The 26,290-nt window shown below is 39.8% G+C and overlaps 2 protein-coding genes and 1 long non-coding RNA gene across 5 annotated transcripts; 2 read left to right on the top strand and 1 right to left on the bottom strand.

Annotated features, from left to right (window-relative positions):
- The first annotated feature begins 1,577 nt into the window (after positions 1 to 1,577).
- Positions 1,578 to 16,800, top strand: ndel1a (nudE neurodevelopment protein 1-like 1a). Of its 3 annotated transcripts, XM_003448641.5 has the most exons (10): positions 1,578 to 1,729; positions 3,785 to 3,881; positions 7,431 to 7,584; positions 10,572 to 10,720; positions 11,635 to 11,771; positions 11,902 to 12,075; positions 12,499 to 12,593; positions 12,691 to 12,827; positions 12,963 to 12,997; positions 15,677 to 16,800. In XM_003448641.5, exons 2-10 carry the CDS (start codon positions 3,796 to 3,798, stop codon positions 15,685 to 15,687), a joined length of 978 nt encoding a protein of 325 aa, XP_003448689.2. In that variant the 5' UTR covers positions 1,578 to 1,729; positions 3,785 to 3,795; the 3' UTR covers positions 15,688 to 16,800. The 3 variants fall into 3 exon arrangements, with proteins under 3 accessions (XP_003448689.2, XP_005453798.1, XP_005453797.1); XM_005453741.4 differs by lacking the exon at positions 12,963 to 12,997 and having other exon boundaries at positions 15,680 to 16,800; XM_005453740.4 differs by lacking the exon at positions 12,963 to 12,997.
- A 2,322-nt stretch (positions 16,801 to 19,122) lies between these two features.
- On the bottom strand, positions 19,123 to 22,339 carry LOC100701016 (uncharacterized). Its single transcript, XR_266394.3, has 2 exons — positions 22,146 to 22,339; positions 19,123 to 19,884 (listed from the first exon to the last, which is right to left on the bottom strand). It is a non-coding gene; the product is annotated as an uncharacterized LOC100701016 (long non-coding RNA).
- Positions 22,340 to 22,492: 153 nt separating this feature from the next.
- armc7 (armadillo repeat containing 7) lies at positions 22,493 to 24,651 on the top strand. The gene is made up of 3 exons (XM_003448639.5): positions 22,493 to 22,803; positions 23,558 to 23,701; positions 23,784 to 24,651. Exons 1-3 carry the CDS (start codon positions 22,713 to 22,715, stop codon positions 24,125 to 24,127), a joined length of 579 nt encoding a protein of 192 aa, XP_003448687.1. The 5' UTR covers positions 22,493 to 22,712; the 3' UTR covers positions 24,128 to 24,651.
- Positions 24,652 to 26,290: the final 1,639 nt, after the last annotated feature.

Genomic DNA, 26,290 nt, shown 5'->3' with positions numbered 1-26,290 from the left:
TGAGGTGGTTCGGGCATCTGACAAGGATGCCTCCTGGGCGCCTCCTGGGTGAGGTGTTCCAGGCATGTCCCACCGGGAGGAGGCCCCGGGGCAGACCCAGGACACGCTAGAGAGATTATATCTCTCGGCTGGCCTGGGAACGCCTTGGTGTTCCCCCGGATAAACTGGAGGAGGTGGCTGGGGAGAGGGAGGTCTGGGCTTCTCTGCTTAGGCTGCTGCCCCCGCGACCCGGCCTCGGATAAAGCGGATGAAGATGGATGGATGGATGGATAGAATAAAAAGAATAAAATAATAAAGAAAATTATTAAAAACAAGTGAAAATGTGAGCGAAATATTTTAAAAATCTTAAAAAAAGACAACACAATAAAATACCTCCATAACCTAAAATAGCTCAACATGTGAATTAAATCTAAATAAAATTAAATAAAAACTAAAACTGTTTTACTAAAATAAGGCAAATGCCAGACAACATTCAAATGTCTCAGTGTAACAAACTAAAGTGTGGACACTGCAGACATTAAACTGTTATTTCCTGTAAGCTCTCGGTCCTTTTGACACAGCTGAGTCTGTGAGCTCCTCTTCTCAACAGCTTCCAGCCTTCAGATGTGTGTAAGTTTAAAAAGCTCTCATTTTATGATTTTAGCTTAAACAGCTCTTATTTGTTAATAAGACTGAAAAACACAAGTGACAAAGTGTCATTTTCTTTATCTCAAAATGTTTTAGTTCAATGAATAACTACTTTAATTTATTTGTAAGTAAAAAAAACTTACTTTCTGCTTATTTTCATGTGAAAATAAGCAGAATCAGAACTTTAATTCATGCAATAATTTTGAGGAACTGTGTTGTAATTTTGCATCTGTAAGTTGTTTTCTTCTCTTTCATTTTAATCTGTAAACTATTAGTATAAAGAGCTTTGAAAAGAAAAGCTTCTGCACTTCTTTAAGTTTCTTGAAGATGTTTCACCTCTCATCCCAGAAGCTTCTTCAGTTCTAAAAGCAGCTGGTGGAGAGTCCCAGATAGGAGTGTCCCCCAAGAGGCTCATGGACCCCTATTTATTCCTACAACATAACTTGTACTTCTAAAGAAAAGCATACTTAATTATATGCACTCATTAATTTTTTGATAATTTTAGATCTTTTTATTCATTTTTTAACCGTAGAAAATAGCCTCTAAGGCATTCAGTCACAGCCTGCTGTTCTAGCTCACTGCCGCCAGGTGATGATAATTTAACATTAACTGAGTGTTATGCGCAGTTCGTGAGCAGCAGTGAAGCTCACGAGCAGGAAAAGCACGGGTGGACGAAATCCACCCCAAAGCATAATTTTACTTTTTATTTTTTATTTTCTTTATATAAGTACCAGCGAATCAAAAAAACTCAGCTCTTTACTGTGTTAGAAATTAAATATTTAATTTTATCATCTGAGCTGATCTACTCATTATTCACGGACTATGAGGATCTTTCACCTCACAGACAAAATAATATAAATTATTATTATTAATATCAGTAAAATATTATCCACATGTTCTCAGCCTTGTGAATATTCTGGCATAAGGATCCGGATTATAGCTGAGGTGCGGAAATAAGAAGGATCTGTGTGGAGGGTGTGTTTCCCTTTAAACGCTCCTGTGAGCAGCAGAGATCAGCAGACGTTGGAGGGGACGGTCGGCCTCGGCAGCTCGGACAGCCGTGCATGGACCGATAAACACCTCTGTTCGAAGCGATGTTCAGGTACCGACTTCATTATCTTTTATTTTATTTTATTTTTGTAGTGGAAAACCAATGGAGGTGAAACACTGAGAGCAGAGTGTCGTCGGTGCGTTCGGCGCCTTTGCACACCCAGTTTTGACAGCTGAGCGCATCATCATCATCATCATCATCATCATCCTCCTCAACATCATCTGCACGTTTTCAGCCGCCAAGCTTGGTGTCATATCTACGGTGTTATGTTTCCAATGCAAACCCGATTATTTAATTTGAGGTGGATTTTTTTAATTGCTTTTCTTGTAGTGAAAAATCTTTTTTTTTTTCTATCACCTTCGGCGAGGCTGTGGTTGGCTCGACATATGGTCTGTGTTCAACAGGGTTATTTTTCTGAGTGAGGAATTGAGATCAGGTTATTTAAAGATTAATATTTCACGCTGCAGTGATGTGGCCTGTTCAAACCACCCTTAGATTGTCGATGTAAATAGGCTTAGGTGCAGACTTCATAAAAACTAAATGAAAAATAATAATCCCATTAATTTAGGAAACAGCAGCTCCAGTGTGTGCTGCTGTTCCCCGGCTGTAATTTCTCCTTCGAGCCGTGAGTGTTGGATATAATATAAAGCTGAATTATTCAAAGGATGACAGAATACATTTTTGCATCCTGTGCTATAAAAAGTTAATAGGATTTCTGCTTGAATGGCCTTCAAGTTATTTTATATTTTTTTCATCCCTTAGTTCAAGATTAGATTCTGTTATTTTACTCAAAATGTGAAATTTACTGTTAATTTGTTAGATTTAGTGGAATTAGTCCAGATGTTTCCCTCAGTTAAGCTAACCACCTGCTGGCCCAGATATGATATGGCCCAGACTTCACACTGCTCTAAACACTCCGTTTCAGACAGTTGTTTCCCTGCTCTTGGCTCTTTGATGTCAAAGAGAGCAGATGTCGCTAATATGGTAATCTTGGACACAGAAGCCTCACCCACCCACTCACCGGTCAACTTTTCTGTTTATGAGCGGCAGCCAATAAAAAGAAAGGTAGCTTAAAGCAGTGGTTTTGAATCTCAGGAGTGAGTCCCAGTGGTCGGGCACAGAGGAGTGATTAAACATTAATTTGAGCTTTGATGCTCATTTAGCAGTTCCTGTCCCCTTATGTGGCAAATAAACTAGAAATCTAGACCCACTGTGGGAACTATTTCATCCAAAACACCAAAGAGAAGCTGTGCTACCCCTGTGAAAAATGTCAGGCTTCATACGGTCTCTGTGTTCTCTTGTCTGCATCGGGTAGTCTTCATGTTCTAAGAGAAGGTGAGACAGAGTTGGAATTGGACTGGTACCTTCACTGATTTTGGCTATTGATTCACTTAGACCTCAGCAGATCTCACAAGAGCAAAACTATCCTCCAAAATCATTTGTCCAGTTCTTGCTGGATCTGCAGCCTAGTGTTCCCATCTGCTCCTGCTCACAACTAGTTTGTTGTTTGGGGATTTACATTCCCCCTAAAAGTGATCAATGAGGCTCCCGTTCCCAGTGTTACCTCTGTGAACTGTGCTTTGCTTTAACATCTAGGCTCATCGGGTGCTATAAAATATAGTCTGTGCTACACTGTTACACATTAGAGGCATTATACTCAGCCTAAAAAAGCCTGTGGAGTCTTATTTGGGCGAATCTATGATATATATTTAATCATACGGAAGGCTCTACATCAAGTTAAAAATGCTGTTTTTCAGGAGTGGTTGTTCTTATTTTTTAAAGCCTGGAAAGCACATTTGAATGCTGTGTGCTCTGCAGTTGCCTCTGGGGGGTTTCTTGCAGTCTGTAGGGAGTCCTTTTGATGATTAACTCCCAGCTGTAGTTTGAATCATTGATTTGTGAGTCTAGTTCTCACTTGATGTTGTGTCTTTAGATGTTTGCTGCCTTGTTGAGGATTGAGAGAGCTTTAAGGCTTAGAAGAACAACTATGAGAAGAAAATGGGTTTTTCTCAAATGTTTATACTTCATCTGTTAACCTTTCGTCTTTTCTGGGATTGTTTTTATCCCATTGAAATCACACTTGTTTCCCGATTCCCTCCTGTGTAGATTTTTTTGCCATGGAAATGGATATGATACCGAAATTCTCCTCAAAGGATGAGGAAATCGACTTCTGGAAGGCTCTTTCCCTCAAGTACAAGAAAGGGTATGTACAATACACACTGTACAGGCACTGTTTCTCCTTCGGTAACATCAGTGCCTCAGCCCTTTGGAAACACTTAGTTAAATAAAAATGCAGGTGTAGTTTTGTATTTTTTACTCATAATCAACAAATCTCATGCAAAGATTCTCTGGTGAAGTCTAGCCTAGTTTTCCCATCTTCTTCTGCTCTCTGCTTATTCAGCGTTTGGAGCTTTAACTTCTCTGGTCAAGAGTTACTTGTGGTAGAAGATGCATTGACAGGAGGAAAAAATGCACTAAACTTAATCTTTTAACTGTAGGTACATTTGGTTATTTTGCACCTTGACGCCCAGGTACCACTGTGTTTTTCATGCACATTGAACCTGATAAAAGTTCAGCCAAGCTATTATATGATACCTGGGGAAATTCATAAATCCTCCTCAGAGCCAATCAAAGCATAAAGTATTCAACTCCTCGTGCACAGCATTGAAATGAAGGTTAATGGGAAGTAAAAGCTCAAATGTGCCACTGTTCCTTCCAGTAAACGGTAAGATATGCAATACATCCTTCATTTCAGAGGTATTCTCATTCAAAACTGGAACATGTGAGCTAAAATGAAAGCATTTTTTTTTTATTCCAGTACAGTATAAACATGTTACTGGTTTAAATAAAGATCTCCTTATGTGACCTGCTTTAGGTTGGAGGTTGTTTTGATCTTGATTCTTTATATAACAAAGCTGCATTGTGCAGTTCAATGATGTTTTACACTATGGTGTTTTTGCCCATCCTTGTTTCAACATGACAACTCCCCTGTACTCAAAGCAGGCATCATAAAGTAACCAGATCACCCCAGTATTTCAAACCTACCCAACATCTTTGGGATCACCAGCATGGCGCTGCTGTACAGTACAATGTATATAATTCTTTAACATTTTAAAATGACCGACTTAATTGGTAATATTACAAATGTTTAGCTAATATGATTGATTAGAGTTTTATTGTTAAAAGTAAAACAACGAGCATTAAACTTCAGTTTACAGTTGATTAGCACTGGTTATTTTATCTTTATACATACACCTTTATATCTCAGAAGGCAGAGCAGGTCGTCTACCAGTCAGTAGGTCAGGGGTTTGATCCCCGGCTCCTCTAGTCTGTGTGTTGAAGGATCCCTGGGCAAGGGACTGAACCCCGAGTTACCCCTGATACATCCATCAGAGTGTGAGTGTGTTAAAATTAGGCTGAAAGCACTTAAGTATAGAAAAAAGCTCTTGTATAAATGCGTGTGTGATTGTGTCAAGTGTAATGCAGTCATTAGCTGAAATCCTACTACTTCTTACTGGTGCTGCGACCTTTAACCTGTGTAAATGATCTCTGTGCAGCTATTTCTGAACTGAGAGACATCTTTGTTAGCGACATTTGAATCACAAGATCTGATAGTAACCAGTCAGCTCTTTGTGTCTGTGGGAGGAATGCTTCATCTGCTATCTGTCAGTCTTAGACTTTCAATTAGCAGCCGCTGTTGGCATCTCCGGTGACACTTGTGAGACAAGCAGTGAAATCTTCCTTCTCCATTTCTTCCCAAAGCGGCAGCTCATATTCCACATTAAACATAAAAGGCTCCCACGCCTCTTTGTCCCATCTTTGAATGATTTTTCTGTGCAGATTCTCACTGTTGGCATCATTCATCGTCTAAAGATTGCTGCATTTGGATGAAACCTCGATCTGTGCTCTATACACCACTTGATTAAGATCAGCTGATTGAAATGTCAACAATAGGTGCTACAGGAAACAAGCTCAGGCCTACGCCTGACTATGTAAGACAATGGGCTTCCTTCAGAGGGGAGGCCATGTTTATTTGGGTCATATAAGTGAAGGACAGTTCCCAGTTTGTGTCTCTGAGGTGCAGAGGTACATTGTATTATTCTGTGTAGCTGTTCACAAAGCCCAGCAGTGCTGTCCTGTACACCACATAGCAAAACAATATCATGATTCTTCACCACTGTACAGCGACAACACAGAGGACCTCGGGTTTGAACTTTGAATGAGCAAAACAATATGATATATTGTTATATTGATATGAGTGCGTTTGGCCCACAAAGGGTTCCCTTGTCATGCTGTCTGGTTTTGAATGTGGGGAAAGAGGAGGCACCAGTGTGCAAATGTGTGACAGCCAACCTTTTCAGAGCGAAACCAGTTCAAAGCCCGGCCTGGCTCGACATTACCGCGGTGGCTTTGAAAACAAATGGATGCCTTGGCTCTGTGCCACCCCGAGCACTTCAGCTCACATGATGCCATTTTTAGACAGCTGTGTGTGTCCGTGTATCCATCTGTCTGTGACCACGTCGGCAGACACTTATATAATCAGCACTTTGTGGTAAAGCTGGTCCAGGATCATGTGGCTCGTTGTATGTTTTGAAGGTTACATCGGAGAGTCAGAGACGCACTTCTTGGTTAAAACACAAATTTCAGTTTGACCTCACTGCCAGCATGTCTGTTGGACAAGTTGGCACAATAGTGTCAGCTGTTTTTACTAGACAAGATCGACTGCAGCGGCCTGTAAAGCTGTAAAGATGGTAAATCATTGACTGTTTCATAACCGACTGTTACAGACTCGCAAGGTATGGTAATAAATTAGCAACAGTGACGTCAATTCCAAGCATACCAAGGTTTGTTGCCATTTGTTTCGTTGGCATTTGTGGATTCTTCTTTTTAAAGTTTGACTATATTAAAAACATCCTCAACTTCTTGTAACAACCCTCGAGCTATTTGGTGACAATCTTTGCATTTTTCCAGCACAATCGAGGACCATGTCACAAAGAGAAGGTGATGACTCAGAGATCATCAAAAACATTTCAGATCCATGGCCTGAAAGCTCTTCAGATCCTAATCTGATTGAGCGTCTCTGGTAAATTATTTTGTGTTAGATTACATAAAAAATTGACTTGACAAGCAAGAGTTTCTGTACTTTGTTGAAAAATCATGCTCCATCAGGAGAAATTTGTGCAGTTTCCATCCAAATGCTGGATGGGCTTCAGTCTTGCTCTCAACCCTTGTCTCATAAACATAAAGACTGTGTGCAGGACGAGTAAAAACTGGCCCAGTTAAAAAGTCTTGAAGACAAAAGCTGAATCTGAGATTTCAGAAAAGGAGCAAAGTACAGGAAATAAATCTGGTTTTATAGTGACGCTATAGTTCGGGTGTGTGGATGTGGGGTAAAGTGGTCACTATTTGCAGAAGTAAATTTTACACAAAAGCAAATGTTTGTTAGTTTTTAAATATTAATTCCTTAGTTAATATTTTATAGCAGTTCATCTCTTAGGAGAAATTAAAGGGTTAAAACCCTTAAAACACCCCCCTTTACAAAGTAGGTGACACAAATTGCATTCGAGTTTGGGGAATTGTATCTGGGTCGGATCTCGAGCGCCCAGAGGAGATGCAACGGCGATAAAAATAAAACCATATCCAGCTGTAAAGTTTGATGAATGCACCCACCAGCCGTGTCTCCCAGGCTTGCACGCCTACCTCTTTCTGTCTCGACTTGTCGTCTAATGGCTTTCTGCGTGTCTGCCCACAGCTGTGAGGAGGCTCAGGAGGAGCTGCTGGAGTTTCAGGAGGGGAGCAGGGAGCTGGAGGCTGAGCTGGAAGCACAGCTCGGCCAGGCCGAGCATCGAATGAAGGACCTGCAGTCTGAGAACAACAGACTCAAGAATGAGGTTGAAACGCTCAAGGTAACTGCTGCAGCCTGTGGAAAGCTGACCATAGACTCTATAAAAGATGGACATGACTTCCATCATGGACATTTTGAGGCATTATAATGTGATTTTTACTAATCAGTGGGTGGTATTGTATGGGCTACATCCAATATTTTGTGTCAAACTAAAGCCCTGCCATCCTAATCTGGCACAGCAGTGGATTTTTTGGTTTGCAATTTATAAGCTTTGGTGCAGCGCTACCAATTTCACCCCGCAACCTCCAGGAATCCCTCGCCAACCCATCAGGAAATGCACAATTTCCCCTTGTAATCATGTCCAGTGTGACCGACCACACTTTATACACATGACACCACGTAATTAATATCTATATAGAGTAACTGCTTTATCTGATAGGTTGTTGTGCTCACCATGAATCCTGCATGCTAGAATACACAATACATAAACTGGCACCATTAATTAATCTTTCAGAGAAATATTTATTTTGAGTCTGAACTTGCAAACAAATGAAGCTGTTCAGTCAGGAAGCTGACTACTTTAAAGTTTGCACACTTTGGCAAACCGTCCTACTGTTTGCAGTTTACGGACATTTCCGCTGTCGCACAATAATTCTAGCATAAATTTCAATAGGTAGGACAGTTTGGCACTGAATCTTGTGTTGTGCGCATGCGCAGAAACAACAGGTAGGATGGATTCCCAGAACACCTGGCAGTTTAGCATAGCTTAGCATGCTAAAAGCTAGCTTTCAACCAGCATCTCTCTAATGAGCTTTTTCTTAATCTAGTTTATTTACTTAAACCATAAATGGTCATGTTCTAAGTTAATTTAGTCACCCTGAATGTTTTTAACATGTTTTTAATGGGTTAGATTTCAGAGCTGAGAATCAGGTGATCAACATGTCAGTGCCACTCCGTGCCGCCATGTGGTCAGGAAAAATCCTTGTGAGCTTTTGGTGCCATTTTCTGGCATTTTATGAACAAGCTGATTTTAATTGGTTAATTAAAAACCTGACAGAATAATTGTTACTGAGCCATAATGGCTTATTTTAACAATCTAACTGTATCTCATTAAACTTCTCAGATTTATGTGGTGAACCTAAAGAAGACCTTCACTGTGACTTTCTCTCTCACTCTGCATTTATGATGAGGCCAGCATTATGTATATATGTTTCTAATATTAACACGACATTAGGCAAGTGTCTTCATGCGTATCCTTGAAATAAATATGAGGGCTTTTTTTTTTTTTTCGTCGCCATCTATCATCTCCTGCCCTTGAGTCTCCTGGGAGTGAAGAGAAGTGGGCCTGTAACAGCTGCTGCTCCTGTAGAAGCGTTTCTCTTTGTGGTTTATGTAAAAGATTGCGGGAATATGGCAATCACACGTGGCCGATGTCTTGCACAATAAATGTTTATTGGCTGCCTTCTCAAAGAACAACACCTCTTATTTTTGTGGCTCTGCCTTTGTTGGATTTCTAGCTGTAACGTCATCCTGTAGTTTACTGGCCTCCATGAAAACGGAGTACAGTCCTGGAGATGAGATGTTTTAAAGTGCAATCTAAATGGTAATCTCGCTGCAGTGGGTATCTGAGGTATATCTTTCCAATCTCACCACCTGTTCTGCCCTAATCTGGCTGTATACTGATGCAGCTGATCTGTGCGACTCTCATAAATAATGCATCGGATCGTGTCTCGTTGTTATTCTCGCTCCATAATTACCAAATCCAAGCGGCTCATTTCTGAGTCCGTGTTTCAAGCCGGGTGAGTCGAGCCACCTGCAGGGAAAACATGTTTGTGCCAAGGTGTCTGACAGGTTTCACTTTCAGCAGCGCTGACTTCACACCTCGAGCGAATTTGCCTTTTGGAGGAAATGCAGCACTGGTGAGATGTTGGCGCAACACTGGGGCATGTCTTCACGGTTCTAATTTTACTACACACTGCACCATAGCTTTGTATCTTAGCACAGCTTTAAAGGAAACATTTCCAAAACAGGATGTAGAAATTGAATTTTTCCTAAAACATAAAAAGGACACAAAATGGAACCCTTATAAAATAACACGGGTGCAAAGAAAAGGGCCAAAGACTGACTAACAAACCACAAAGATAAACGACACAAAACTAACTGAATAAAGTTGTGAATATTTATCGTAGACTGTAAGAAAAGATGTCAGTGCCACGATGTCACCCAGTGATGATTGAAATCCCTGAATCTTTAAGCGTGTTGGTGTTGCCATGTTGGGGTTTGAAGCAGGAGTGGGAAGCAGTTTTGAGCGTGAGAGCACACGCTCATTGGCTAAAAACCTTTAATGGACAAGTCAATAAACATATCCTGGATAATCCTCCTCTTTTCATCCGTCCATCCATTTTCTACAGATTATCTCAAAGCAAATTGGTCCTGGATGAGGGGCCAAGTAGGTTTTCTAGAAATACACATTTATCAAACTCTTTATGGTGAACTAAAAGCATTCGTAATGCATCACATCTCAGAAAATATACTAACATTCTGAAAACGATTGATTAATAAAGCCTTTCTTTACAGATGTTCATGAAGCACAACCTAATCTTAAGTGTTATTTTCTGATTTGTGAGCAATATTCTCGTGCTGTGTTTGTGCATGTAGGCTGCTGCACGAATCAGAGCTTCAGATTTATCTCAGCGTTTGTACCTTTAAACTCTGTTAATTGGACCTGCTGAACGAGACCAAGCAGATGACTGTCTGGCCTTTCTGCGGCTGGCTGCAGCTCAGTCATTACTTTAACAGCAGATGTAGGTCAGACACACAGACAGGCCCGGTGGTGTTTATCATGCCAATTGTCTCAGAGCTGGTGGATAAATGGGTCACACTTCACAACTGCTGGGTTTTTTTTGTTATTTTTTAATGGAAAGGGAAAATGAATGGAGCACTGAAAAATGTATGGCGGCGTGCTCTGGGAGCTGTTCAATCATGTGTTTATAAGTTTAAATGCATGCAGTCAGATGTTCAGTGCATGTTGTCTGCCCTCCTCCTCAGGAGAAGCTGGAGCAGCAGTACTCTCAGAGCTACAAGCAGATCTCCATGCTGGAGGACGACCTCGGGCAAACGCGCAGCATCAAGGAGCAGCTCCACAAATACGTCAGAGAGCTCGAGCAGTCCAACGATGACCTGGAAAGAGCCAAAAGGTCTGTTTGAACTCTTAATACTTACTAAATAAAATAAAACATAGTCCGAAAGTTGCCTTTGTGCTCTGTTCTTTGCAGCTTCACCCTTTACCGGATATATTATTATCATATACTGTACATAAAAGATGGATGTATCACAATATGACTTTTAACTTTCAGGATATGTTGTTGTTGTGATTTTTGTTTTATTTTGTTTGGGGTGTTTTTTTTGAGCTGGAGTTACCACATTTGGAGAAGAGGGTGGAGTTAGAAAACAATGTTAGCAAGCTGTACCAGACAGATTCCTGCTATTATCTGACTCTTGCTCATCAAAATTGAAGCGCACATGACTGGATGGTCTAGTAGTGCACTTAAATGCACAGTAATCTGTATTATTTGTCCAATATTTTCATTAAAGGTGCATAAACACCACAAACGTGGTCAAATGGTTCAGTTCAGCATAGCCAAGAAAATGACTCTCTTTCAGCGCCAGCCTCCAGTGGCCTTTAGAGGAACTGCAGCTGCTACTTCACATTGACTTTATTTATTTTCAGCCTCTGAAAGTTTAAACGTGATTTTTAAGTTTTAGCTTTGTTGCTGGGATCATGTAGAATATTCAGCATAATAAACAAATGATGTCACCTTAACTAAGTGCAAATACATTTCTGTTTCTTACCTCTTTGTGATGTCTGTTACATTTTTATAAAAATTTGCAAGAGATAAAATTCTAGGATGTAACTGCAATTAACAAATGGCTTCAAGTCAATTGATTGCTGAACAAAGCTGGATTAAAATCAATAGATAAGCCTCAGATATTGATCACTTACTCATTATTATTCAAGCACTAGTGTCTGCAGAGAACATGCTTCTGAGGTTATTTGCACATAATTAATGAAGTCTTTTTTTCTTTTTCTTTTTTAAAATATTTCTTCTAGAGCAACTATCGTGTCTCTTGAGAACTTCGAGCAGCGTCTGAACCAGGCCATTGAGAGGAATGCCTTCCTGGAGAGCGAGCTGGATGAGAAGGAGTCGCTGCTGGTCTCGGTGCAAAGATTAAAGGATGAAGCCAGAGGTGATTACTCACTCATGAACTCACCATCGGCGAGCTCATTAATGTGCAGCTGCTGCAGTCTGTCTCCTCTGAAGGTTAAAATCTGGGTTTTCCTATATATTTGTTACAATTTTCTTTTCTTTTTTAAAAGATTTGCGGCAGGAGCTCGCCGTGCGAGAGAGGCAGGCAGACGTATCCAGGATGTCCGCTCCAAGTTCGCCCACACAGGACAACGTGAAGATGGACACGGCTGTGCAGGCCTCCCTCTCCCTGCCGGCTACCCCACTGAGCAAAGGTCTGGACAACGCCTTTGCCAACCAAACAGGTAGCTGCAGAATGTCTTCCCGGGAAGGCATTTTTCCTTTCTTTTTCTTTTTTCCCTCAACATGCAAGTACAGACATGTAAATCTGAGTAGCTCTTTATTTAAATGTTGTGCTGCGTGCATATTTGCATGCAGAAAACATTTATTTCTGTAATGACCCAGCTGTATAATCAGTTCTTGTGCAGCAAAACCCCCAAAAAAACCTTTTAATATATTTTGTCTCAATTATAAAAATATGGCAGCTTAACAGTTGATTTTAATGTCTTAAATTTAATAAATATTCATAAATAAGTGTCTGAAATCTGCCAAGAGGTTATTAAACAGGGGGAACTAATTGCTTAAACAGGGTAATGATTTAGGACTGTAAAATAATTAATAAAATAAAAATTGGAGGATTAAATTTACTTTACTTTTTTTCTACCCAGTGCTATCAAATGGCTATGGCAGTAACTCACCTCTGACCCCCTCAGCCAGAATATCAGCCCTCAACATTGTCAGTGATTTGCTCCGGAAAGTTGGGGTGAGTCTTTCCTCCTTCCTGTTTCTGGTTCTCATTTCCACCTCTGGCTTCATGTCGGAAGTCCTCTATCTTTCCTCTTCATCTTTTGTCCTCACAGGCTCTCGAGTCGAAGCTCGCCGCCTGCAGGAACTTTGCCAAAGACCAGAAAGCTCGGAAGGTGTACGCTCTCGACAACAGCAACGCCCTGAATGCAAACTACTCCCAAGCGCTCCATACGTCATATTTTGATAAAGCGTGAGTGAAAGCACATTCAGTCTGTAGTTTTATTGCCCATTACTGTCACATGTAAGTGTGGACAGCATGGTTGTATTGTTAAATGAATAAGGACGAGTATCTGAGATGGTGTGCATTTGTTTTCCCCCCCAGCAGGACTGAGATGGTCATATTCCCTGCATTAATTTGGGGTAATTGTAGCTCCTTCACCTGTTATGCGAGTGTGTAGAGGGCCATGCATGCTGCCGCTGCTCTTTAACAAGCCTCTTTTCCAATCTCGTAGAAATAAGTGTGGGCTAGATAACCATTTAGTGGTGGTGGCGTGGTGCTGCTGGAATAATCTCTCAACTCTAAAGTGACCTGATTCATGTTTTTCTTGTCTATACTAGTGTAAAGTGTTTGTTTTCAGCTCCAGATCTAACCAGTAATGCTATTAACAAAGTCAGTTTTTTGCCAAACCTTTTTATTTGTTTTAATTTATGGCTGGAAGTCCCTCGGGAGATGATTCACGAGAGAATCTTTGGTTAAATCTTCAGTCAGATTGGATTTATTTAGGCTGATAACACCACCCACATGGATGTGTACATATTTATGCATTTAATTTACAACAAACATAAAATGAAAAGCAACATCCTGATGAAGGTGGGAAGTGTAACCACAAGTGGCTCAAGAACCTTATTAGTAAGCAGTACCTAATATGAGCTAATAGACATGGCTCATCCTGGAGAATTTCCAGGTCTGCTACAGAACACATCTGGAATTTCCCAAGAGAAAAAATAGCCCCCCAAAGGACGGGTAAATTACAAACACAGTGACTGATTCAGTATAATTAAAATAGGCTGGTTTCTCTCTGTATTTGTATTATTGTCAGGAAAGCAGGTGAAAAGCATGCAGGGTAGTGTAGTGTCACCACAACAAATACTGGAGTACACGGAGTCGCGATCATCCTCTGAGATCTACATTTCTGGAGTTGTGGTGTGTTTTGGAGCAACAGTTGAGATCCGTGGCAGAAACAAATATGAGACTGGGCACAGAAATACCTGCTAACAGGATCAAGTTGGTTTATTGTTGTATATGATGACAACGGTTTTGTTCAGCTTGAATTTTTTTGCTCTACATGCTTGTGTTGCCAACAGAGCCTTACTGTGGGGACTGGCAGCGAGAGGAAGTGTAGTGTTTCTGCTGTCCAAGAGAAATATAAATAGGCAGAGTATGTGTGCACAACAAGGGCATTGTCTGGGTGACTTCAGTGCAGGGAGGTCTTATAAAGAGTACAGTCACATTCAGCTATGTCTGGCCATTTTATTAAGAAAAAATGACTTTATACTTCAATAAATGAAGTTCCAAGAAATCACCAGAGCTGCAATAAAAGTCATTTTGTTTCGAGATCTATTTAAAAATGACAAGTAAAAAGTGTCAGATGGTATAATTGACAATACATCGTAGTTAGGGTTGTAGACTTATTTTATTTTTTGGCCTAATTCAGACAAATTTTTGTAACTTTGTTCAGACTCTTCCTGGAAACACTTTGTGTAACGTTGATGCAGAAAAGTGCTTTTCCGTCAATACAGAAACTCAGATGCACGGAAACACCAGTTTGATACCAGTAAAGAAAACTTCCACACAATGCCCAGCCCAGTCTTGAAAATGCACTTTCACTGGCACTCCTCCAAAGCTCATATTTCTGAGGATGCCTTTCATGCCCCAACTGTGACCCACAAAAGAACGCGGTGAAACCAGTTGGATAACTCTGGCTGACTCTCCTGCTTCCTTCCCAGTTTCTGTGTTAAACTTTTATTTTTAGCAGCACATAACTGTGTTTCCTAATAGTGCCTCATGTCTGCTATGCAGCTGTTGTCCTGTGTGAGATGACGGGTGTTTGATAATGAGGACAGAGCCACCTCCCGCTGCGCTGGTCGGTGCTTCGACCTCTGTTGGCAGTTTTTGATAAAGTAAAACTGACAGAAGCTGTGAAGCTATCTGATCTCATTTTCCCTTTTTTATTTATCTGCTGTATTGTAGATAAATTTATACTTGAATACAGTAGTTTAGTAAGTATATACTTAAGTCTCTTACACTGATTTACAGCTCCATATTTTTAGTCTTGGACTCTACTAGAGTAGAAAATAATTTGTCTTTATTTTATACGGAGTATTGATGCAGCGTGTCCGTTCATTCGGTCTCAAACAAGCTTTTATTTATTTATTTGACATCTTCTCCCTTTGCACACAATTTCTTCTAATTGTGTGCATCTTAAAAACAGCTGTTGGGGGAAAATTATAGGTGGATGGGTATATAATAGGTAGATGTAGAGAAATCTTAATCATGTGTTTTAGAGCTACATTTAATATTTGTACTGGGATGAGACGTACTGCTATTAATATTTACATTTCTACCAAATTTATTAATATTTTGTATTTATGTCGGTTGTAGCACCTGACATAGAAAGTGTGCCAGCCTACATATGTCATGAATTTAGCTGTTTTTAGCTGTTTTTATCCATATTTAAGTTAAAGCTAAAAACTTTTTCAGCCAGCCAGGTGGTCCATTGATTATTGATGATTATTACTTTTTTTATGTTTATGGTGTTTGAGAACATACAGATTATTGGACACATTTATATTGACTATCTCAGCTGCTTTTAAAAATACATTTGATCTATCCTTATTTATTTTCATGACTGATCATTTTATTATATCTGATTCCTGACTTTCATAATCTGGCACCAATGGGCTTCCATACTGACAACCTTGTTTGCATTCAAATTAAACGGCTTTAACTGTGTGGAGGCTTTGATTGGTGGCTGGTAACGGGTGGATTCGTGTATCTGCTTCCAGGACCTTTTGTTTCAAAAGTCTGTTTTCTTACAGCAGGACCGTGAACGGACTGGAAGCTGGTACCCGGATGGCCATCACCGCCCCTCCCGCCGCCTCCTCCCCCGGTTTAGTGCCCCTGGCTTTGTGACGCCAACATGAAACGCAACAGGAAGAGAAGGCGCAAAAAGAGGGAACACGAAAGGCTAATACTGTAAAACTTACTGTTACTGTGGCTCATCTCTTCGTCTTCCCGCGCTGCCTCTCTCTCTCTCTGTCCTCACTTGTGCTTCGTTTGCTGTAAATTTGGGATCCTGTCTGTATATGATGTGTTACTGTATCCACTGTTTGCTCACAAAGACTGTAAAGCTCCCCTCTGCTTTTTGATTCCTCAAGGATCTCCCCTGACATGAGAGGTGGTTTCAAAGAATAGTATATCGTCTGGAAAGGGAAATATTATGCAATTAGTCTTGGAAATGATGATGATGAGATGCTCTAAATGTTGTTTTTCTTTTTTAAATCTAAGCAACCTTTTCACTGATCTTTAACTTGAAATGACCACTTGAAACCAAGTAACTTGAAACCACTGCTGAACCCTCTAATTATAAAAATCAGCAGGTTTATTGGATGCAGATGTCCTAAATAAATGTGTGCCATGTGGCCCATGACTCCATCAATTATTGAGGTTTCCAAGAGCCTTTCCGGTTTTAAACCTCATCCCTGACGTCTAGGTAGTGATTTTGGGTGATTCTGGCTTTCGGCGTCATCCTCGTGTGCTTGTATTTGACTTCTTATTTAGTTCCACAGAGTCGGGGAGTTTTTCAGTGAGCCAAACACACCGTGTAACTTCTGAACCGTGTGACATGACGTGTACAGTATTGGTCATATTGATCGTTATTGACAGGCAGCCAGTTAAAGTAGTGCTGTCATAGTGTTCGGACCAGTTAACCAGCATTCTTACAGTCTGAAGTCAAAACGTTTTATCCACATTTTGTTCTTTGAGTTGATGCACAAACTTTTCTCAGTTGCAAGTGAAGCACTTTGACCGTGTTTAGTTTTTTAGTTTTTGTTTTTTTCCTCCATTTTTCATTCGAGTGCAATATTGCCTGTTTGTGGGTTTAATTTATTTCAGATTTCTTTTATAGCATGTTTAAATAAAAGAAGTAATTATACCACACTGATTATGTTTTACTTCGTTCTTGAAGTTCTTCTCAAGAAAAAGACTCCTTTTCATTCTCTTCTCAAATATTAATGTTTGCTGTTTTTCTATCATATCAGTTTAGGAAATTAGAATACAGTGAGCTTTCCATATTTGTGTGTTGTTTTGGTAGTGCAGGAAAAAAACAAGAAAACTGAAGATGTTATTTAAATCAGATTTGACTGAATCTATAAGTCAGGAAAAATACCCATACCCAGTTCTCAAATGTGTTGATGCTGTCAAGTTATATTTTTATGTCAGTCTAAAAAGATTGTAGAAGACTTGAAAACTGGAAATTATTTCTCTGGATAAATAAAAATTGTTCCACTACTAGAGATACTACTACTACTACTACTACTACTACTACTAAGAAGATTCTTACATAAACCTATACTAATGAACTTCAGATAAACGATGGGAAGTAACTACTGTGATGTCACCTTTTGGTTTGTAGCCACGCCCTGAATCTTACTCTGCTTTATTCTACTAGTACATGCCTGTGCTACAGTAGTGATTTGGTCCGTCTCTGCTTAATCTCACAGGGAAAAGTTTTAAAAAATAAATTAAAAAAAATAGGTTGTAGATTTTTGTTTTTATGCTGAAAATGTTTCATTTTGGCCTGTTGCTATGTGGCTGCCAGGCAACGTGATGGCTTTATAAGATTCATTTAGTGTTTCTATTATTCAACTTATGAGGCTAAAAGTTTATTTTCATGTCATCATTAAAATCATACAATGCTTTTAAAATGTGTGACAAGTGCGTAAAGGCTAAAAATAGGTCCTTTTAGTTGGTTACTAGGTTGTTCCTAGAAAACATGATAATGACCTAATACCTGATGTAGATAAGAACCTTCAGGGTGCTATAGCAAGTTTGGTAGTGCAATTCCACATCGTGTAAGAGATTTTCATGGACAAATGAGGCCTGTGTGTTTGCGTTTATTGGTGGACAGCTGTGGCTTAGCAGGTAGTGTGGGTTGGCTGCTAATTGGAAGGTCATTGGTTCAATCCCCCGGGCTATGTGTTAGCAGCATAACTCTGTGTAACATAATGCAATAGGCCTATTAAAAAAAAATTTTAGACAAGAAAACAGTTTCAGCTGCTCCCAGCAGGTAATGTCTGGCCGCAGAGGTTTTGGCCCACATGCATTCCTAACAAGCTAGTTAGGAATGTCACATATCCTACCTGTCTTGAACTGGGGCTCTTTGCATAGAAGGCAACTACCTTAACCACTACACTAGGGAAAAAGCCCTGTAAGTAACAATCACAGTGACATAGTGGGGTTTAAAATGTGTTCAGAATTTGCAAATTGAGAATTCATCTCATCAGTCATGGCACACTACTCTCCCCCAATTAGCTCCCTGAATAACTTAAAAGTATTGGTACTGATATCGGCAACACCGGCCCTGTATTTGCTTGGTATTGGATCGATACCAAAATTTGTAGTGTGGCACAGCACTGTGAATGAGGGAAAGTGTGAATGTTGAATGTTTTTGTTGAAACGTCCAGGCAAGAACATGTTAAATGACACGATACCTGTTCAAATAGCATCAATTAACACACAAATTCAGGTTTTTTTTACTTCTATATGATAATTCTTCATAATTAAAGAATAAGAACAAGTAGTCTGATGTTCTGTAATCATTATGAAGCTATAATTTGAAATACAATAACACATTACGTTTTTGTACAAAGTATCGGATCAGTATCGTCGATACCACCCTGAATTTGACTTGGTGTCTGATCAGAAAGGAAATCAGTGGTATGCACATCACCACTATGCAGCCGGCCTCCTTCAGAGGAGATGCCCCCTGCTGGTTAACAGGAAGAAGGCAAGATTAAGGGATTTCTGCACAGGCAGACCCACAAGCTACATCCATGTTTTGTATTTACAGTCTATGGTTATACTGCATCTGTTATTTTCTATTGTTAACTATCATAACTGCTGATGTACACAAGCGAAAGATACCCAGCTGGATCCTGGGAGGAGACAAATCCCTTGGCGGGTTGCGCCTGGCATAAAAAAAGTCTGTCAAATCAAACATGCGGCGCTACCTGCTGTGTTGATCCCTTGTAAATAACAGAAAAACTAAGAGTAGCTTTCTTTATTTTAGAGTGGAGAAAAGCAAACAAGTACATTTTCTCATGTAAGCACAATTTCTAAATCCTTTGAGAATTTAAAATTTTGTACTTCTTTACAGTAGAATGCTGGACTAGCTCCAAATGGCCTTTTCTCTCTATCTACAATGTTTAGTTATAAGTTACAGATCTTATATTTGAGTGAATAATTATTTCATGTCACACTGACAGTGAATTTAAAACCTTTATTTTGACAGTTCAGCGTCAGTTATTACTGAAAATACAAGTATAAGGGATTTTAGTCGTGTTACAGCCATCAGACTGAATACATCCCAACACCAAGGAGTTTGATTTTCCTGCTTCACTGAGCAAAAACTGAAGGCAGAGCTGATGTTTGTTGAACGGGATTAGCGTCTGTGCTTTGACTTTTAATCCTGACTACAATAAAGTCACACCAATGAAATACAAATGAAAACCTCCACAGTGTGCATTTTAAATAAATGATCTTTAATAATGTATAGCACAAATAATTAATAATTGAAGAGAGTTTCATTCATACAGTCCATTAGGTTGCAGTCAACTCTGCCCCCTGCTGGAAAAACAAGTAAGTAAAGGAAGATGCTGGTCAAGCTCCTTTACTGGGCATCTTGGACAGTGTTGTGTCCAGCCCAGATGTCTATACAAATCTGTGAGGGTTACTTCAATAAATCCATTACTGTAAGCAGGCCTCAGTAAAAATATTCAGCAAAGCCATCTTTGCACATGTGGACATGTGCAGCGTCCACCTGTGGAGACCTGCTCTGTATCACAGTCTGCTGCAGAGGCACTGAGGTTCAGGCTGCTGCCGCCTTCAGCCGCTCCCTCCTTGCTGCTTCTTCTCGGTCAGCTCGTCGATCTGCTTCTGCCGCCTCTCCAGGACCTCCAACCTCTTGGTGTCGTTGCGCGCTCGCTCCTGAGCCCTGAGTTCAACGACGTCCTCGAAAAACCTGTGTCTGCGCAACAGAGGAAGTATCGAATGAAAACAAATGAGAATTATGAGAATTCATTAGAGAACCAGAAAAAAATGGTAAGATTACAACCTTTCTTCTAAAGTGACGTGGGTGGTTCAGTGTGAGAAAACAGATTTTGATTTTACTTTCATGGAAAAATATAAAACTATAGCTTTACCAAAAAAAATGTTTTGTATATTCAGTTTCTCTCAGTTTAGTTTCAAGTAGTCTTCAGAGTGTTTTTGGAAACCTACTCTGTTTCCATTTTTCTAACAATAAAAAAAGAAGCTGTTGTCCAGTGTAACTAAATACTCATCTTTTCTTTCTCTTTTGTTGAATTTTGACCAAAGAATCAGCGGAATCATCAGGATTCATCCAGTGATGTGAATAAAAGCACAAAAAGTACTTAAACACATCAGATCACCTTTCCTGGGTTCACCTGATGTGATTCTAAAGACAACAGTGAGGATTAAACACGTTTTCAACCACAAGAAATCTAATCACAGTCATCGCAGAAGTCTGCTTGCTGTCGTTACTGAAGCTCTTTCTCCACTAAGTTTTAATAATGAGGTTATTTCAGGGCTCCTTCAAAGCTTTTAGGGATGTCAATTAAAAAGAAACAACCAGCTGTGTCAAAATGTCCAGTCCATACAACAAAGCACTGAACAGTAAAGATTTCTCTTTGGACTTTTGGTCACACAAAACACAGCTGTTCAATCTGAAGAGCTTCTCCACTGTGCTGTAAAATCGCTTGTGCACTAACGGCATGAACGAGTTAGTGGGACTAAAAGTTAATTGTATTGATAGGGCTTTTCTAGAGGTCTTAAAAACAACATCTGCAAATTCAATACCTTTAACATGATTTAAATATTATTAAAGGCATTTTAGATACAGCCAGGCAGGAGGTTAGAGCCCATCTCAGCTGTTACAGAGCAGGTTATCAGTCTGCTGCAGGGCCAACACAGACAGCTGTTCACAGTTCAGTCATTTTATTGTTCCTGCCGTTAAACCTGGTTTACAGACAGGCTCTCCAGAAATCATGCACAAACAGCAATACAAAAACAACAAACAGCAATACACAACAACCACAAAATAAATCCACATTCAAAATACACCAAATATACAAAATCATAATGAAATGTATCACATAAACTGATTTTATAACGCTCCTGCACAGGGAACAGAGCAGCTCTCTGTCCTCTTACACCTTACTCGTGGCACTGTCGGCATTTCTTAATTGAATGTTACTTAACGAGACCTTGTAATAACCTTGAAGCAAATCTTCATAGCTGGGAACTAGACAGTTTTATGTCAGTCAGGGAGCTCATGGACATCACCACATACTGAGTTTCCTCACTCGCAAATTCTCCGCCAGATTCTCTGAAATTTATTCTTTCTTTTTTTTTTCCTTGGGAATGTGTCTTTTTTTCTTTTTTTTTTGGGTATTTATCGTCTTGGAACTTTGCTCATTTTTTCTTGGGAACTTAATGATTTTTTTCTCATAGGTTTGCATGTTTTTTCTCATAAATTTGTCCTTTGCTAATTTCTTTGAAATGTCCTATATCTTTCAAATAAGCTTGCTTTTTTTTTGATTTTGTAATTTAATGCCTCTGAACTTTGCTCATTGTTTCCTTAGAAATTTGCCACAAGTATGTCTTTTGTATATATACATATATACAGTATATGCAATTTATTTTCTCGGAAATGTGCTCCGTTTTTTTTTAACAAAGTTAGCATATTATTGCCTTATAAATTTGACAATTTTTCTAATAAGTTTGTCCGTTGTTTTTCATTATTGTGCCATTATTTCTCGTAAATTTGCTATTTTTTTTCTGATACGTTTGCCATTTTAAAACAATAAACTAGCTATTTATTTTTTCGTTAATTTGGCATTTTTTCCCTACTAACTTTGAATGCTTTCTCTCTGTAAATTTGCCCATTTCTTTCATCAAAAATTAGATTTATTTTTTTTTTGTAAATTATCAATTTTTCTAGTAAGTCTGCCGAATTTCTAAAATTCTGACCTTTTTCTCTTTAACTCCTAAAGGGCTGCAGAATGCTGGGCCTAATACGCAGTCGTACTACTTCCCCTGTAGCACCTTTTAACAGCAAAGTCGTGCTGCTTTTATAATCTTCACTTCTGATCGGCTCTTTCGGAGCTGCATATTTATTAGGTGTGCAGTAAACACTTGCATGTGCACATGTCACGTACATCATGTCTGTTACGTACAGGTGGCTGAGCTGTAAACACGCTTTAACGTTACCTGTTAATGAAAGCAGCAGCGAGTCCAACGATGATCGTCCCGAACAGGATCGGTTTGGCGAGCCGTTTCCCGGCGGATAATTTGTGCTGCTTCATTTTCGTGGCTTAATTTTGCACTTTAAACACTGACCTTCCCCTACAGTTAGCTGAGGTGCTGTACACGCCCCCTTCGTGTCCCACAGTTTTTAGCAACTTCCGGTACCACGTGACACTAGCTTCCGCTTGACAGTTTTTCTATTTTGTGTCATGTTGTATGAGGGGGTAGTATTGCCACATTAACAAAAAACTATGATAGACGACCTTTAACTGCGTGTGAAAAATGTAAATCAGATTTGATTCTATGTAAGTGCGGCTTGACCGTATGTTAGCAGATCGAAACTGATTTTAAAACAAAAATCGTTTAAACGGAACCTTTGTCTCATCCACGCAGCTACACGGAGCAATTCATGGTCAGACCGAGCCGGGAACGAACTGAGAAGAATAATCTTAAATCATTTCCTCGAAAAAAATCTCGTTTTATTTTATTTATTCATTTTTTAGCTAAAGCGGAGAGCGGAGCTGGTGGTAGATGATGTGGAGGAGCGGCTCGTCCGGAGGCTCTGACCGCTTTGAGTATTTACAAACTCTGGTCACCGAGTTTCAGGACACCGACAGCGACGGTGGGAGCAGCTGTGTTTGGATTCACCTTTAAACTCACTACTCTGCTTTCTTCTGTTATCTTTTTTCCAATCTTGCCTTTTCGTCTTTCTGCTCCAGCATAAGATCCACAAGACAATAATATGAATCATAAAATAAAGTAAATAGAACAAAAACATTAACAAGAGGTACCTACAGAAAGCCTAGGTGCTCCTCTTGGGAGACGTACATCATCAAATAATTATTTAAAATTTGAATTTATTAAATACACATTTATTAAATTGAAATAATTAGTTTTATTTAAAATATATTTCAGTTGTTATTATTTCATAGTTCTGGGCTAAAACACATCATGAATTTATGAATGAATGTCAACCTCACCTATCAAAGTCAGGGGGCGGGGCTAATGCTGATCTGGTCAGTATCTTTACCTTTCCGGAGTCGATTCTTTCAGTGGGTGTTTCTCAGTTGCAAGTACGCTAAGGAGTCCAGCCGTTCAGCTTCAGAAAATGAATTATTAATTCAGCGCGTGTAGCACATTAGCTGTGCGCAGGCAATCCGGGCATGGACTGCAGCATTATCTGGGATCAATCTTCTTAACTTGCTGTGCAGGGTAACCAATCAGATTTTAAGGTCTGTTGACCTGCCACAGATAATTTGAAATGAACTAATATTTTAATGAATTAATTAGACTTTTAATTAAATATTTGTCTATTTAATTTTGGCACTCCATAGTTCTCATTTTATGTGATTAAAAGCTTTGTTTTTCCTCCTCAGAGGCGAAGGAACAAGTTCTGGCTAATTTGGCCAATTTTGCATATGATCCAAAGAACGTGGAGTATCTGAGGGAGCTGCAGGTGACTGACCTCTTCTTGGACATGCTGACTGAGGAGAATGAGAACTTTGTGGAATTTGGGATGGGTGAGTGTCACATTGACATCTCGTTCATTGTCTGCAGCAACTGTCAAGCCTTTATCTCTGATTTTGTCTCTCGTGATCTCAGGGGGGCTCTGTAACCTCAGCATGGACCCTGAGTGCAGAGATGTCATCCTGCAGAGCGACGGCATCCGCTTAGTCACAAACTGCTTGTCGAGCCGGAGGGAAGAGACGGTCCTGTCAGCCATCACCACCCTCATGAACCTCCTGACACCTGTGTCACGCTCTCAGATCACCGATCCCGCCATCCTGCAGTGCATGCTGCGCTTCTCCCTCTCCGAGAGCCCTCGTCTACGCAACCTGGCTACCGTGTTTCTGCAGGACTCCTGCAGCGAGGAGCAGGTGGCGCAGGCGCAGCAGCAGATGGAGGGGCAGCAGATGGCAGTCGGCATCCCGCTGCCCAAAGACTAAAGACAAAGCACAGACCTTTATTTTTTTTATAAGTGTGCTCTCTGTGAGAGCGTCACAGATGATTCACCCAAGGGAGCCAAAATTCGATATGTTGTTCCAAAAAAAATAAAAACATATTGGATGTCCACTCGTAAGAGGTAATGGATTCACTTGACAAAAATGATGCTGATTTTTTGGAATTAATAAAGTTATTATCTCATTAACTGTGAGTAAACCTTTCATTATGAAAAGTGTACTCCCAGTTTATGAGGTATTTAAGGCATCAACAAGATACCTTAAAATACCAAAACAGCAGTGACATGATGGCTGCCCTCTGTGAGCCTGGTTTCTTCAGGTTTCTTTCTCTTAAATGGGAGGTCTTTCTTCTTGCTGTCGCCAAGTGTTTGGTCAGAGGCAGCTGTTTGATTGTTAGGGTTTTCTCTGTATTACTGTAGGGTCTTACAATATTACGTCTTGAGGTGACTATTGTTGTGATTTTGTGCTATTTAAGTAAATTTGGATTAAAATGAAAGCGTGTGGTTAAATTTGACTTCGAGTCTGAAGCCCTCTCAGTGGTCAGTAAGATCAGGAAATTCTTCTTCTTCTCTTCTTCTCCCTCTGGGGGTCATGTGCCTCCATCTAAACCTATCCGAACATCGTCCTTTGTCACACCAATCCTCTGCATCTCATCCTTCACTACATCCACAAATCTTCTCCCAGGTTTTTTTTTCCCTCCTGCCTGGCAGCTCAGGCTTCCTTCGTCCAATATATCCACTCTCCTTCTTCTGCACACGTCCAAACCAACTTTAGCCTCATCTCTCTAACTTTGTATTCTAAACACTCAACCTGAAATGCACGTACATTACATCTTAAGCTTTAAATCAAAAGCCTGACATTACTGCACTCTTCACATATTCTTTCAATCCTTTTGGAGGATACATCCAGAAATCCATAAAACTCAATCTTTGCTACTTGAAATGCTATTGTCCCTCTTAACCATTGTCTTGTATACTAAACCAAGTATAGACTTAACTAATAACATGTTATTTCTTTGCTTAACATGTGACATCTAAGAGTATCTCATGAGTAATTGTCTGTTACTGGCTTATGTTTGGATCTTGTGTTTTATTTCCTGGAAGGCGATGAAAATACCAAGATGATGCATCATTGATATACAGTTAGGTCCACCAAAACGTAAGTACACCACTTCAGATTGATTTTTAAATCTGTCATCTACTTGAAATAACAAGGGAAGAGGATTAAAATGGCTTCTCAGTATAAAAGTGCGTGACTTTGTATAGTAATGGCTTGCATTTTTCTAATCTAACAGTCATTGATTGGAAGAGAGAAATCACCAGATCAGCTTTCTGGATTTAGTGCATAAATGTGCACCACATGCGATATGTTCTCTGAGCCAACACAACCTTTCCCACTACAATATTTTTCAGGTTTGAAACAAACACGTAGACATGGCCTGAAGGTTGCATGTGGTTTGCAAATTGTTCCTCTTTAAATATCACATTATGTGTAGAGGAAAAAAAAAAAATGCAAGCATGGTTTTGTGTACGTATTTATACATCAGGCCCCAGATGTTGAACCTGCTCCGACTCCTCCAGAGGTTCTGGATGTGGTTGAGGTTCAGAGATTGGTGCAGTTCTTCCACACCAAAGTGGGGACAAGCATTTCTTTATGGAGGCGTTGTCATTTTGAAGCAGGAAAAAGACAAACCTAACTTAATGCCACAAGAACGCAAGTGAGGTTTTTCCTCATCCAAAATAAATTTGCTCAACAAATTATTCTGGTCGCCTCCAGTCTGCAAAATTTTCCATCATGGTGCACGTCAAAGGTCAGTTTTTGGCCTTTTTGTGTGCTTTTTCCTGCCACATGAGGGAGTCCAAGATACTTTAGTTGCCATAATAAAAAAAAAAGCACCTCCGATGCATTCACCTCTTTGGAGAACAGTTTGGTTATTAGTATCACCTGTAATAACCTCTAAATCAAAGGAATGCATGGTGACAAATTGAAAACAAAAGTCTTGAGTCTGAAAAGAGAACAAACTCACTCTTTGTCTCAAATCCCATTTTTCCTCCTTGAAAGTTACATTCCTTTGCCTTTCCCTGTTAAAACCACCTCCTGTACTTGGCGCATGGTAGGGTTACCATGTCCTGAAACATTTAATCCAAA

Source organism: Oreochromis niloticus, linkage group LG8, assembly GCF_001858045.2.
Source record: "Oreochromis niloticus isolate F11D_XX linkage group LG8, O_niloticus_UMD_NMBU, whole genome shotgun sequence".
Classification (NCBI taxonomy): domain Eukaryota; kingdom Metazoa; phylum Chordata; class Actinopteri; order Cichliformes; family Cichlidae; genus Oreochromis; species Oreochromis niloticus.
This window is presented reverse-complemented; position numbering and strand designations above follow the sequence as displayed.

What these genes read in the sequence shown, in the direction of transcription:
- ndel1a (XM_005453740.4), top strand. Translation starts at nt 3,796, where the DNA reads ATGGAAATGGATATGATACCGAAATTCTCCTCAAAGGATGAGGAAATC. An exon ending in CGCCTTTGCCAACCAAACAG is followed by an intron (nt 12,076 to 12,498) that starts GTAGCTGCAGAA and finishes TTTTCTACCCAG; the next exon opens with TGCTATCAAATGGCTATGGC. An exon ending in ACGTCATATTTTGATAAAGC is followed by an intron (nt 12,828 to 15,676) that starts GTGAGTGAAAGC and finishes GTTTTCTTACAG; the next exon opens with CAGGACCGTGAACGGACTGG.
- armc7 (XM_003448639.5), top strand. Translation starts at nt 22,713, where the DNA reads ATGATGTGGAGGAGCGGCTCGTCCGGAGGCTCTGACCGCTTTGAGTAT. An exon ending in TCAGGACACCGACAGCGACG is followed by an intron (nt 22,804 to 23,557) that starts GTGGGAGCAGCT and finishes TTTCCTCCTCAG; the next exon opens with AGGCGAAGGAACAAGTTCTG. An exon ending in CTTTGTGGAATTTGGGATGG is followed by an intron (nt 23,702 to 23,783) that starts GTGAGTGTCACA and finishes TCGTGATCTCAG; the next exon opens with GGGGGCTCTGTAACCTCAGC.